Source organism: Dromiciops gliroides, chromosome 6 (genome assembly GCF_019393635.1).
Source record: "Dromiciops gliroides isolate mDroGli1 chromosome 6, mDroGli1.pri, whole genome shotgun sequence".
NCBI classification, from domain to species: Eukaryota; Metazoa; Chordata; class Mammalia; order Microbiotheria; family Microbiotheriidae; genus Dromiciops; species Dromiciops gliroides.
The window spans coordinates 166,475,214-166,489,342 of record NC_057866.1 but is presented as its reverse complement, the minus strand read 5'-3'; the positions used below and the strand labels follow the sequence as shown (position 1 = coordinate 166,489,342).

Below are 14,129 nucleotides of genomic sequence, written 5' to 3'. Positions count from 1 at the left end.
TATTTTCCCTGATCTTTCTGGACCCCGGTTACTTTACTTCTTGTACCCTTCCCTGGAAGCCTATGCTGATTTGTGCCTTTAAAGACAACTCATCCATCTCACTTGAAAGAAGAGGAGGTTAGGGAGCCTTTGAAACATCAGTTGGCATTTTTGTTACTATGTGTCACAGCGTTTTCTGGCGAGGGGAGCAAGGGAAGCCGGGACAGGAAGACCCCTCAAATGCTCGGTTAGCTTTAAAGAGTAAAAACAAAATGAGTCTAAGTGCTGTGGCCACTGCTGTAGACAGCATCGAAAGCGGGGACCAGAATGCTTAGCTGGCACTGCCTAATAAGGATGGTCTGTCAGGAGCCCAGTAATAAGATGCAGAGTTTAGGCTAATGAGCTAAATGGAAACAATAAATCCTCCTCTTAGGGTCCTCTGACAGTAGGATTATTGTTATTCCTGAAAACAGCACTTTGGCAGGGGAAATGGGCTACTCGTTGTTTATTGTCGCTTGCTGTTTGAGGCAGAGGGTGGCTGTGTTTTCATCTTCCTAATGAGAAAGTGGGGGAAGGGAAAGTTGAAGACCAGACTTTGTGAAGCCTGGAGCACATGCGGTGTAGAATGGCTTGTGATGGGGAGGGGAGCAGTGTAAGCACTTAAAAAAAAAAATTAAATGGTGCCACCATTTTGTAAAATTTAAAAAAGAAATTCAAAGCAAACACCAAACTTTTCATTTTTCAACTTGATGGGTTGGGCCAGTGACTGTACAACCCATGCTCACATGCAGGCCGGATACCAGATCACCCAGCAAAGGCTTCCTATCGCCGTCAACGGAAGCTTGACCTACAGCCTTGGTGTGGGAGCCCGGGGGAGTCCATCAGTCACCAGAACGGTGAGAATCAAGCAGATCCAGCTGGAGCAGGACAGTGGCAAGAGCCTTCACGATGACATGAGGTCCCAGACGCTCATTGACCTGAACCGGGCGGGTAGGCTGATTCTTCCCTCTTGACTTCTCCTTCCATGTCCCTCAGGAATAAGCTGGAGTGCTGATGATTCTAGAGGGCGAGGACAAATTTAGGAATTAAAAAGGAGAAAAGGAGAGAGAATTCATGCCCCTAGTTCTTCCTGAGAGAAGGAGGGAGGGAGGGAGGGAGGAAAGAAGGAAGGAAGGAAGTTAGTTTTATTATACCTAAAGAAAGTGAGGTTGCCAGAGGTTAAGTGACCTACCCAGGGTCATCCAGCTAATAGGCTGAAGTTAGATTTGCACTCAGGTCTTCCTGACTCCAGACCCAAAATGCTATCCACTGTACTACTTGGCATCCCTTAAGTAGTCCAGAGTTTCCTTAAGTAAGGCCCCAATGTTTCAATCTGTTGATCACATTGTCGGGATGAAAGCTCCAGTTGGGACTCATCCCGTGTCTCTTTGGTAGGAGTCGGCCTTATGGAGGTTGTCATGGAGCCCGACATGTCCTGTGGGGATGAGGCGGCGACAGCCGTCAGAGAGCTTCAGTTGATCCTTCGGGCCCTGGGGACAAGCCAAGCAAATATGGCAGGTAGGAGAAGGCAGAAGTTTTTTCCTGTGCTTCCATACCCACCCCCTTTTTGCTCCCCAATTTCTTATGCTTTTTGGCTTTACTTTCCATCTGTCACCGCCGCCGCCTTAGGCACCATTTATATCCTCTGACAGTCTTTGGTTGTCTTTGGTAATTGTCTCTAAATCCCTCTGCCTTTTCTCTAACAAGAATAGAGACAGCAGAGAGTGAGTGAGAGGGGCATGTGAATAAGAATCATGAGAACTGTCTCAGCTTCATGAAGACCCCCGTTTTGTGAATCGAGGCACTCCGCTTTCTGCATGTCATAAAATGGAGTTGATGTTGGCTGATGGCCTTCTGTGTCATGATGTCAGAAATGTTGCTGAAATGGTAGGTTGGAAGAACTTAGAGTTTCCCCAAAAGTATTCGGTATCAAGGATGATTCTTGGTTTGCCAGGTTGTATCTTAAGGGCATTGAGTAGGTCTGGCTGGTGTTGGGGATGCCCCAATGTAAGCTAAATCTCTTATTTCATCACCCTTATCTTTTTTCATGTACTTTTCATCCACGTACAACTGAAAGCAGCATTAATATAGAAGAGACAAGACTTTTTCATGGCTTTAAAGATTAGATTAAACCTTGAATTCACTGGAAAATTAAACACGTGGCAGCTAGGCGGTGGAGAGAGAGCTGACCTCATGTCAGGAAGACCTGAGTTCAAAGATCACTTCAGATGAAGCCCCAGTGGCCCCACGGACAAGTCATTTAACCTCTGCCTGCCACAGTTTTATCACCTGCAAATGAGAGTACTGATTGTACCTGACTCCCAGGGTTCTGCAAGCACAAAACGAGGTAATATTTTTAAAGTGTCTTGCAAACCTTAAAGCACCACATAAATGTTATTATTTATATACTATTTCTTTATTATTAACATGTATTCATTATATGACATTTGATGTCATTGAATCTCTTCAAAAAGAAAGAATGAACAACAACAACAACATTTATATATAATGAGGTCAGCTTTTATCCTTGTTGTTGTTGTTATTACCAAAAACAATAGTACCAAGTTAGGGGTGTTTACAGGTTTCACAGTTCCTTGCCATCCCAAAGACTGGACTCCCTCATGACTACCTTCTTTTAAAAAAAAATTGTTTTATTTTATCTTCATTTCAAAATTCTGCTTCTCTCCCACTTATGGAGGAAGCAAGAACAAAACCTATTACAAATATGTATCATCAAGCAAAACGAATTCCCACATTAGGCACATCCAAAACAAAATATGCTTTGATCTGTACTCAGACTCCCACCTCTCTGTCTGGAGGTGGCCTGGTGGCTTTCCATCGCAGATGGTTTGCTGATTTCCAACTGCTTTGTTCCTCCAGCCTTCAACACAAAACAACAGTCTCTGAAGGAGCAGGGGGAAAAAAGGCAGATTTGGCGGTGTCTGGTTTTCAGTGCTCTGCCTCCCAAGCCCCACCCACAGTGTACAAGTTTAGGTCATGATGAAACGTCCCACCACTGTGCTGTGTTAAAAATCCACCGACGTGACTTCTTTTTGAAAGAAAGATTTGTGCCCTCCCTTTCTTCCAAGGAAGTTTCCTGCAGCCCTGGGTCACAGAGCTGGAAACGACCTGGTGTACCTCTAGCCCAGCCAGTCCCTGGCCAAGAAACCCTTCTGCAACCTTGCCCACAAGTAGCCATCCAGCTTCCTGGCAAACCTCCGATGGGCAGGAGCCCACAACATTCCCATCAGGCTCATTCTCCCTTTGGACAGTTGTCATGGCTAACAATCTTCTTTCTTAAATCAAACCTCAATTTGCCTTTGCAGCTTCCCTGCCCCACCCCTTGTTCTGCCCACGGGGGCCAAGAAGAAAAAGTTCAGTCCTTCCACATTGCAGCCTTTTGAAAATCTAAAGACCTGGATTCAAATCCCAGCTCTGATCCTGAGTACCTTTGTGACCTTGGGCAAGAGTTTACCTTGCCTGGACTAGTTTCCTCATCTGTCAAATGAGATGGTTGGACTTGATGATTTCTGGGGTCTCTTCCCGGTCCACATCTAAAGTTTTGTCTTCTTGTCCCATGCCCCTTTCAATCTTCTGTTCTCTAAGCTCCAGTTCTTTGAGTTGATTCTTCTAAAGCATGATCTCTAATGGAAGCCTTGCCCATGGTCTCCCAGCTTGGTCACCCTCCTCTCAACATGCGCCTCTTTGTTAACATCCTTTCTTCCTAAAATGTAGCACCAAGAACTTCAAACGATGCTCCACCTAGTCTGGCCCGCGCAGACGACGGCAGGACTATCCCCTCCTTCGTTCCGGACACTAAGCTTTCTCTTAATGATGCCTCTGTTTCTGTTAGCTTTTTTGTCTGCCTTCGAAGACTTGGCTCAGGGTAAGTTTGTAGTCCCTCATGTTTTGTTTTGTTTTGTTTTATTCATGCTTCTTCCATCTAGCACTCATAAAGTTGATCATTGGAACCCATGTATAGAATTTTACATTTATCCCAGTTAAATTTCATCTTGTTAGGTTTGGCCCTGCATTCCAACCTTTAACCCTAGTAGCACATATAGATAGTCAAGCAAAACCAATTTCCTCATTAGCTATATCCAAAGATGTCTGTCTCACTTCTTATATCTATCACTGCTCTCTCAAGAGATGGGTAAGATACTTCATCATTGGCCCTCTGGAACCATGGTTAGTCACTGGATTGATTAGAGTCGTTCAAGTTGTTGGTCTTTCCAGTGTTATGATAGAAACTGTCCTCTTGGTTCTTCTCACTTCACTCCACATCAGTTCATACAAGACCTACCAGTTCTCTCTGAACCTACCACTTTCTTCTTCTTCTTCTTCTTCTTCTTCTTCTTCTTCTTCTTCTTCTTCTTCTTCTTCTCCTTCATCATCATCATCCATGAGTTTCATGTCAAACTCATAAAAAAAGAGTCCATTAATATGAACAAAAGGATCCCTGCAGGCCACAAACTGACTTAGCTTTAAAATGGAATGTTATCTGTGTTTTATTACATTTTTGTTTATTTTGTTAACTATTTCCCAATTACTTTTGTTTTTGTTTTTGTTTTGCTAGGCAATGAGGGTTAAGTGACTTGCCCAGGGTCACACAGCTAGTAAGTGTCAAATATCTGGGGCCAGATTTGAACTGAGATCCTCCTGAATCCAAGGCTGGTTCTTTATCCACTGCCCCACTTAGCTGCCCTCCCAATTACATTTTTTTTTTTTTTGCAGGGCAATGAGGGTTAAGTGACTTGCCCAGGGTCACACAGCTAGTAAGTGTCAAGTGTCTGAGGCCGGATTTGAACTCAGGTACTCCTGAATCCAGGGCCGGTGCTTTATCCACTGCACCACCTAGCTGCCCCTCCCAATTACATTTTAATCTGTTTGGGGCCACGCTCAGGAAGAGTGAATGTTTGACATGTCTGCCTTACAGTACAATAACATTCCATTACTTTCACATACCCTGATTTGTTTGATCATTCCCCAAATGACAGGATCCCCTTTAGTTTCCAGTGCTTTGCTATTACAAAAAACTGCTACCAATATTTTTGTACATATGGGTCCTTTTCCTCTTTTACCTCTAGAAGCATAGACCTAGCTGTGGTCTCACTAGGACAAAAGGGTTTGCACTGTTAGGCATGTCTAGGGACGTGGTTCCAAATTGCTTTCCACAATTGCTGAACCACTGGTGCTGTATCACTGTGCTTACCTTCCCACAGCCACCCCAACTTTTATCATTTTGCTTTTTTTGTCGATTTCACCAATCTAGGGGATATGACATAGAACCTCAGAGTTGTTTTGATTTGCATGTCTCTAATTACCTGTGATTTGAAACAGTTTTTCACATGGTTGCAACCATTTCTTAATTGAGGCATGATGGCTTTTAGTAATCACAGGGTCCCTTTCTAAATGCTTACAAATTATTCCGCTATTGAGAATTTTGCCAGGAATCAAAGTCAGGCTTATTGGCCTGTAGTTTGCAGACTCTGCCCTCTTCTTGCATTCTCCTCTCTCCAATCCCCTGGCAGCTCTTCCGTACAACAGAATCTTTCAAAGATCACTGACAATCACACATGACGGTTGTTTTTACTTCTTGAGGATGTGGTTTGTCTGAGTGACTTAAATCCATTGAGGGCATCTGCTTTGGGTCCTCACTCACCTTGGGTCTCAACTCCCTCCTAACTTTCTTTCTTTGTTTTCTTTAGAACTGATGAAGTAAAATAAGAAGCCAAGTGGTTTGCCCTCTCACTATTGTCTGTCATCACTCCACCCACCCCCTTTTGTGTTATTGTTCTGCCCATGGCACAGCTAAAGGCCTGCCATTTCAGGAGCAGAAACAATTAACACCAGAGCTTTGGTTGAATCTGAAGGTGATGGGATCCTCGAGTTTATCATCCTTTCTCAGACACTTGGAAAGATCTGAGCTTTCACTAGTATGAGAGCATTCAGGGGATGCAAATCTCAGCCTCTCCACAGTCCCTAAAGTGACTGTGGCCTCCAAATCCCAATCTGTTCCCTGGCTGGACATGCTAAGATGAATGTCCTTGTGCTTGGGGGCAGGCCCACACTTGAAGTCTTTGCTGCTTTCTAAGACCGAGCTGGGCTTTTCTTGTGCAGTTCATGGCCTTTGAGAATGGATCTAGGCTCCTCACTTCACAGATACCAGAGGAGGGTCTGAGGGGAGGATTGATTATCCCTAGTAACTGTTTCTTGGTAACCATTAAAGGCTGAAAAAAGTACAGGCACATATGTTTGGAGTGTGTAAGTGTGAGCTGCTTTCAGATTTGCCTGGCAGACGGGGAAAAGCTCTCCTCTGTTTTGGAGCCGGAGAACGCTCTGCTGCTCTCGTCTCCATACAGGCTTTTTCCTTGTGGAATATAAACAAAAAGTGCAGAACTAGATTGCAGTCCAATTATAAGCTATGTGTTAGGTTGTATGACACTTTAACAAAGCTACCACTGTTTTAATAAAGTCAGATTCTCCCGAGAATAGCTGCAATTCCTGCCCAACCTGTAGAAAAATAAATGGGCCACCTGGTAGCTGAGAAATAGTCCCATCTGGGAACCCATCATGAAGAAAACCACAGCAGTAAGAACTCAGCCTGGGACCGCCAGAGAGTTCATTAAGCCTCGCTGGTTGTTGCAGGGAGGGGGCTCATTCCCATCCGTGTCTTTGCTGTTAGCACAGTAGCCAAGCAACAAGGGGCGATTGCGAAGGGCTTTTGTGAAATAGCTGTCTAGAGATGGAGGGGACCCCCAGTTTCTTAAGAGCTCCTAGTATGTATTTTATCAGGCATTGGGGCTTCTGCATCTTTCCGTTCCTTCTTCAGTGAGAGTGGCTGAGAGCTGTGAAGGGGCCTTCCATCTGGAGCAGGTTTGTTCTGTGGAAGGACACAGTTTGGCCTAGAACTTAAACCTTTAAACCTCAGAGAGGAACCTTAGAGATCATTTCATCCAAAGCCTTCGTTGTGGAGATGATGAAACTGAGTTTCTGAGAAGCCAGTGGCCCAAGGTCACAGCAAGTAAGGAATGTTGCCTCAATCCATGGCACGCGAGTGTGTATATGTGTGTACATAGAGAGAGATACAGATAGAGAGGGAGGAGGAGAAACAGAAAGCAATCGATATATATATATATATATATATATATATATATATATATATATAAAGAGAGGGAGAGAAAGGCCATATAATATCACATTACATATATTATGTACATGTGTGTGTTTAAAGAGAAAGGGGGAGGAGAGAGGCTATATAATATATTATTATATACAATATACCCATATATGCATATTATAAATATAAAGAGAGGGAGAGAAAAGCTATATAACATCATATATATTATATATGTGTGTGTGTTTAAAGAGAGGGGGAGGAGAGGCTATATAATATTACATTACTATTATATATAATACACCCATATATATATGTTATAAATATAAAAAGAGGGAGAGAAAGGCTATGCATTATTATATTGCAACATGTATATTTTTTGTTCAGTTGTTTTCAGTCATGTCTAACTCTTCATGACCCCTTTTGGGGTTTTCTGGGCAAAGATACTGGAGTAGTTTGCCATTTCCTCCTCCAGCTCATTTTACAGATGAGGAAACTGAGGCAAACAGGAATAAGTGACTTGCCCAGGGTCACACAGCTGTTATGTGTCTGAGGCCAGATTTAAACTCAGAAAGATGAGTCTCCGTGGTTCCAGGCCTGGTGGTGGAGTGGATATACACACACGTGTGTGTGTGTGTGTGTGTGTGTGTGTGTGTGTGTGTGTGTGTGTGTGTGTGTGTGTGTGTGTGTGGTCATAATTGTAAATGCTTATTCCCTTCCATCTCATTGCTTTCCCCTATACCGTACTTGCCCAGTGTAGACTGACCGTGCTCACACAGCCTAATTATAGTAGGTGTTTTATGATTATTAACAGCTCTAATCCTTAAAATTTTTCCAAGGAGATATTTCACATTGCCCTCTATTTTTTCTTTCAATTGGATTTGCTTTACTGTGTCTTAGTTTCTCATAAGGTCACTAGCTTCCATTTGTTCAATCCTAATTCTTAGGCAGTTATTTTCAGCAGACAGTTTTCTAATCTCCTTTTCCATTTGGCTTTTCAAACTGTTGACTTTTTTCTCATGCCTCTCCTGCATCGCTCTCATTTCCCTTTCCATTCTTTCCTCCTTTTCTCTACATCTTCTTTCTATTTCTCCTACTTTCTCTTCAAAGTCCCTTTTGAGAGCTTCCATGGCCTAAGACCAGTTCATATTTTTCTTGGAAGCTTTGGATGTTGGAGCTTTGACCCTATCTTCTTCTTCTGAGGTTGTATTGTGGTCTACCTTTCCCCCAAAGGAGTTTTCGATGGTCTTCTGCTTTCTCTGCCTACTCATTCTGGCTTACTGTTTCTTGGCTTTTAGCTCCTTCTTAAAGTGTAGTGCTGCTTCCAGGACACACTGTTCAAGCTACAGCATGGCCCAGGGGCTGGTGGGGCTTCTCAGCCTGCCTGGCCTCGCTTTCATTTGATTTTAAACTCTCCAGGGGGGGGGGGGCACTGCTTTTCAGCTCCACTCCTGTTCTCAGCTTCAGAGGGTCCCAGGTGTTTTGGGTTGGGGGGGGGGTGCAGGCTTTAATCTCACCTGGCCTGTTCTCAGGTCTGGAGATAACCTCAGGCCTACTTTACTAAGCAACCAACCAGCAAAGCTTTCTGTGGTGTGGTTCTCAGTTTCCGATGAGACTGCTCCCCTGCTCCCCTGCTCCCCTCCCCCACCTGGGTCTCCCACTGCTCAGGATTTCTTCCTGGTTGCCCGCTGGGGTGGGACAGTCGAATCCTTCCCCCCTGTCCACTGGTACCCCTGGCCATATTTTTGTGTGTTTTTCTGCCCCAAGGGTTCTTTTATTGCTATTTTGGGGGTGATTGTATCAAGAGTCCTGTGGGTTTAATGTCTTTTCTCCGCCATCTTGGCCCTGCCCCCAATCCTTAAAGTTTGAGCTATGGTTCATGAACTTTTTTTAAAATGTCATCATTGTTTTTCAATATGATTGTTTTCCTTTGGAATCTTATGTTTTTTATACATTTAGAAACATTATTCTGTGAAGGGGTCCATGGCACACAAAGAAAGGTTAAGAGAAGGAATAAGCATGTATTAAATGCCTTCTACCAGGCACTGTGCTAAGCACTTTACAATTATTATCTCATTTGATCCTCCCCATAACCCTGGGAAGTAGATGCTATTATTATCATCCCCATTTCACCGATGAGGAGACTGAGGCAGGCAGAAGTTAAGCAGTTTGCCCCAGGTCACCCAGCTAGTAAGTGTCTGAGGCTGGATTTGAACTCGGGTCCTCCTGGCTCTGGGTCCAGTGCTCAGTGCACTGCCACCAGCTGCCTCAGGGGCAGAGCCTCTCCTTTAGAGGCTTTTGTGGGGCATGAAGCCTAGTAGCCCACGTCTTTTGTTGCAGCACCAGTGACTAGAACAGTAGTATAGTGGAGTCTGGTTACTAGTTCCCCTTCTCTAAATCCGGAGCATGTTCAGCTATACCCCCTTGTTTCACCTTCATGCTTCCCCAGGCCCAAACTCTGCTTGCCCTCATGCTGCCCATGGGCCTTTCGTCTTGCAAACTTCACACTCATTTCTATTTCCTGCACATCAGGAATCTGACCTGTTTATAAGCCGAGATCCTGATGCTAATTATTATCATTTGGAGGAAGGAAGCAGTGTTAAATCCCTGATCCATTGGCCAGGAAAAGGGAACGGTATCAAGTTTAACATTTCCCTGATCGGCTCCCCACAGGGCCATCTGACTGTCACTACCCAGATCTTGGGGAAACACTATACGGTCCGTCATTCTGCTATGGGTCCTCAGGTGCCGTTTTCTTCCCAATATGTGGTTGCCCGAGTCTTTCTCCTGAATAAATATTTAATAATTCAAAGAGAGCCTGTTTTCAAGCCATTATCACATTGCTGAGTGATGGGGGACTAAGTGTGCAGTAATGTGACTTACAGGGCCTTTTGGCGAGGAAGGCTCTATATTTGAGTAAATGGGAATTTATATGCCTGCTTTTGCCATTGCTCCTTGGTATCTCTGTTATACTAGCCAATGGAAGAAATCATTCCATTCTCCTAGCTAGCAAGCAATTCTGGGCAGAAAAGGAGATTAAAGCTTTGGGTGAAAAATGGGGCAGGAGATTATATATTGTTAGCAGTTTTCTGTGTTTCTTTAGAATCAGTCATAGAATGTTAGAGACAGAAGGGTTCTAGCCCAATTTCTATATTTTACTAGTTCAGCGTAATTCAACAAACATTTACTGAACACCTACTTTGGTTTTTTGTTTGTTTTGCGGGGGAGGCAATTAGGGTTAAGTGACTTGCCCAGGATCCCACAGCTAGTAAGTGTCTGAGGCTGGATTTGAATTCAGGTCCTCCTGACTACAGGCCCGGTGCTCTATCCACTGCACTCCCCAGCTGCCTCTGAGCACCTACTTTGTGCAGGAAAAAACCATAACTTTCCTGTGTTGATGCCCCAGTCAGTGGTGAGTCACCTTGCCTTTGTTCAGACATTCACAGAATTACTCTTTCTCAGTCAACTGTGGAGCCACAAAGGAAGTTAGCTGTATGGCTTTGTAGTTGGAACCTATTGCCCAGAGTCCCATCTCTGAGTTCAGCTGGGCCCAGTCTAATCTGGGGAACTATTCCCATAACATACTCTTTTTGACTTGGGCTCCTGCCAAGGGTTCCCCGAGGAACATCTCCACAGAAAGGTAAAAGGATCTTCAATTCTCATGCAAACACTAAAGCAAATAGTACGTCATCCACAGGACAGAATTTATTTCACTTGATGGAAAACACAGACTTATACCCAAGCCCGGCAACAGTGAAAATAACTCCTTTCCTCTCTTGAGGCGTAACTCCCACAAGGACCCCTAGAGAGGCAGCACAGAGAAGTGGAAGGAGCGTGCCACTTAACATCCTGGGGCCTACGTCCAGCACAGAACTCACTGTCTTCTCCCCAGTGACCTTTCCTATCTCTGTCTGGCGCACTGCCATCCCCACCGTCACCCGAGTCTTCAGCCTCATTGTCCTCTTTGACGCCTCACCTTCCTTCATGCCACATGCCCATCACTTGCCAAGTCTCATCAGCTCTTCCCCACAGCGTCCGTTCCCTCTTCCTCCTTCTCTCCGCTCACATGGACAGTACCTGAGTTAAGGCCCTCATCACCTCCCATGTGAACTGTTGCAAACACCTCCTGACTGCTCTCCCTGCCCTAAGTCTTCACTCTCTGCAGACCATGCTTGACCATGCTCCACCCAGCTGCCGGAGCGACTAAAGCACAGATCTGACTGTGTCGATGAGATCCTCCGTAAAATCCAGTGGTTCTGCACTGCCCCTGTAGTAAAATACAAATTCCTTTGATTGGTACCTAAGACCCTTCTCCATCTTCACACTAACCTCACCATATGTCAGGCCACGTTGATCCAGCTAACCTTACTTTTCTTCCTCCATGATAGTCGGGTGTGTCTTATCACCATGCCTTTGTATAGGCTGTACCCCATTCCTGGAGTGCATCCCCTCTTCACCCCCTCCTCTTAGAATCCCAATCCACTTCACAGCTCATCCCAGTCAGAGAGTCCTGATCTCCTCAGCCACTAGTGCTCCCGCCACTCCCAAATTACCTTGTATTTATTTCTGTTATACTTAGGTATAGATATGTTGTCTCCCTAGATAGGCCCGGAAGCGCCCTGCCACAATGATTATTTCATTCTTTTTGTATCCACCGCTCTTAGCATGGTGCTGACATGTCACAATTACTCAGTAAATGTTTGTTGAATCGTTGATCTTGGGAGCAAGAGGAAGAATGAAGGAGGAATAGGATCGGTGCTTGGGATGGATGAATGAGAAAATCATAAATGATGACAGAGAACAAGCACAACTCCTATATAGCTTTTGGTCTCATTGTTGGAATGAGCTCTAGATTGGGAAGAACTGAACAAAAATGGTTAGTAATGGGTTTAAATCCAACACAGCTGAGGGGATGACAAGGAACCCAGTTGTTCTCAGTGAGTATCAAGGCCTGGAAAACTTTTGGGAGGACTGATTCCTGAAGCCACTCTCAATGGTCTTTGAAAAATTGGATAATCGTGGGAACTGCTGCAGAACTGGAAACAATATCCCAGTGTCCAAAAAAGGTTGGAGAGGTGTATTGATTCTTCAGACTATCGGACAGTGAGCTTGACCTCAATTCCAGGAAAAATGCTAGCATGCATTATTAAAGGGCTGATGTGTGAGCACTTAGGGAGAGTGGCGATCACTTTGAGCCGGTGTGTGTCAGGTCAGACTGATTCCATTTCCCTTTTGATAGAGTTACTAGACTGATAGAACAGGGAAATGACCGAGGTAGGGGTCTGTCTGAACTGTAGCCGGGGATTCCCCCAAGTCTCCCTGTGGATAGAACAGAGTCATGGATTTAGAGCTCATTGAATAACTAGACCCAAGAGTAGCAGATCATGGGTAAGGGTCACTCTAGAGAGAGGTCTCTAGTGTAATGCTGAAAGGCTCTGTCTTCAGGTCTGGTTTCTTAGGTGTTTTTATCATTGATTTGAATGAAGGCCACGTGTCAAGTGAGTCTTTTGTGAATAGCATGAAGTCAGTAATGATAGCAAATGAGGTTAATCTGGCGTGCTCAACTTGGTGCTGTTGTACAGAACTATACACAGCAGATAAAAGTTACAGGGAGGCCAGTTTGGGGTCAGCTTTTGGAAACTGTCCATAATAATTCCTGCTGCTCTCAGTTGGGGATGACTGGATGTCTTTAAGCAGCACCTAACCATTTATCAGAATGCTATAGAAGGTATTCACCACTGAGCCCTTCTAAATTTACAGTTCTCTGACCCTAATATGTTGGACAAAAGACTGTGATAGACTGCAATGCTGGACCAATTTGAATAAATGTAACACAGATAAACATAAACTCTTGCACAAGTAAGGATAGGGGCCATGCATGGGGATTCGAGAGCAGGGATTTTCCACTATGTTTGTGTCATGGCCCCCTTCGGCATTCTGGTGAAGCCTCTGGGTCCTTCTCTCTTAATGTTTTTAAATACCCAAAGTAAAATCTATCCAATCACCACAGCTTGCGTAGAGAATACAGCCAATCCACCGCCCCCCCCCAACCTTCCAGTCTAACCTCTAGTGGAATGTGTCTTCCAAGAGAAGAGCTATAACTCTGACACATGACTGTTATTTTTACCCTGTGATATATGGGTCTTCTTGGTTCTGGAAGCACATCTGGAACTTAAGGATCAGTTACATTCTTGCCTGACCCTCCCAGTAATGCGTGACTGAAGATCATTCCCACTGTTAGTAGAATGAGCTGAGCGGGACCCAGGGTAAAATTTCTTAATTTGATTAAAAGGTATTTTGTCACTGCTAAACATGTGTTTGACATGAGATTTGAATCCAAGCTAATGAACACAAAACGACTCTTCTCAGACACTCAGTCAGTGTAGTCTTTTCCAGGATAGACCAAGGTTTATGCTTTCCTCTCTCCTCTATAGGAGGATTTTTAATGCTGGAAGAAGACAGTATTTCTTAAAAGACAGTTAGGTGGCCTCACCCCAGAAGTCACATCACAGACATTATCAAGATGCCGTTGGGATAAAGCCTGGGACACTTTGCACACTGTCTGCCATGGGCTTAATGAATCTTTAGTGATTCAGATCTCAGGTCTGTCTGTTTTCTGTTCGGTCGATGGAGTGAGTTGAATTGAGTATCTGCCATGTGCTCAGCAGTATACTGGTTAATGCAAGAAGTGTAAACCTTTCAAGGGGTTTGCCGTCCGGTTGGCCCAACAAAATTCACCCACAAGACTCACCTGCAAGTGAAAGATCAACACAAGACAGGATGGAAGTGGAACTTCAGGAGCTATCATCGTGGGCTCAAGTATTGAAGAAAAGGCTTCAGTGAGAACGCATTTGAGCCAGATCCTAAAAGAGGGGTTGTATTTGAACAGGTGGGGAAAAGATGCAGTGCATTCTAGACAATGGCCAGGTCGTGGGAAGGGAGCCAATAGAAGGTGTGCTTGGTTTTAGTTGGGCCAGTTTATGGAGGACACTGA

At 44.5% G+C, this 14,129-nt stretch overlaps 1 protein-coding gene across 3 annotated transcripts in view; it reads left to right on the top strand.

The window, feature by feature from the left end:
• Positions 1 to 14,129, top strand: part of GATB (glutamyl-tRNA amidotransferase subunit B) — a 107,938-nt gene that overhangs the window by 29,709 nt on the left and 64,100 nt on the right. For all 3 annotated transcript variants that reach the window (XM_043970070.1, XM_043970068.1, XM_043970071.1), the window contains 2 exons: positions 771 to 969; positions 1,414 to 1,536. In XM_043970070.1, the coding sequence (XP_043826005.1) occupies positions 771 to 969; positions 1,414 to 1,536 (322 nt within the window). The remainder of the gene's footprint in view (positions 1 to 770; positions 970 to 1,413; positions 1,537 to 14,129) is intronic.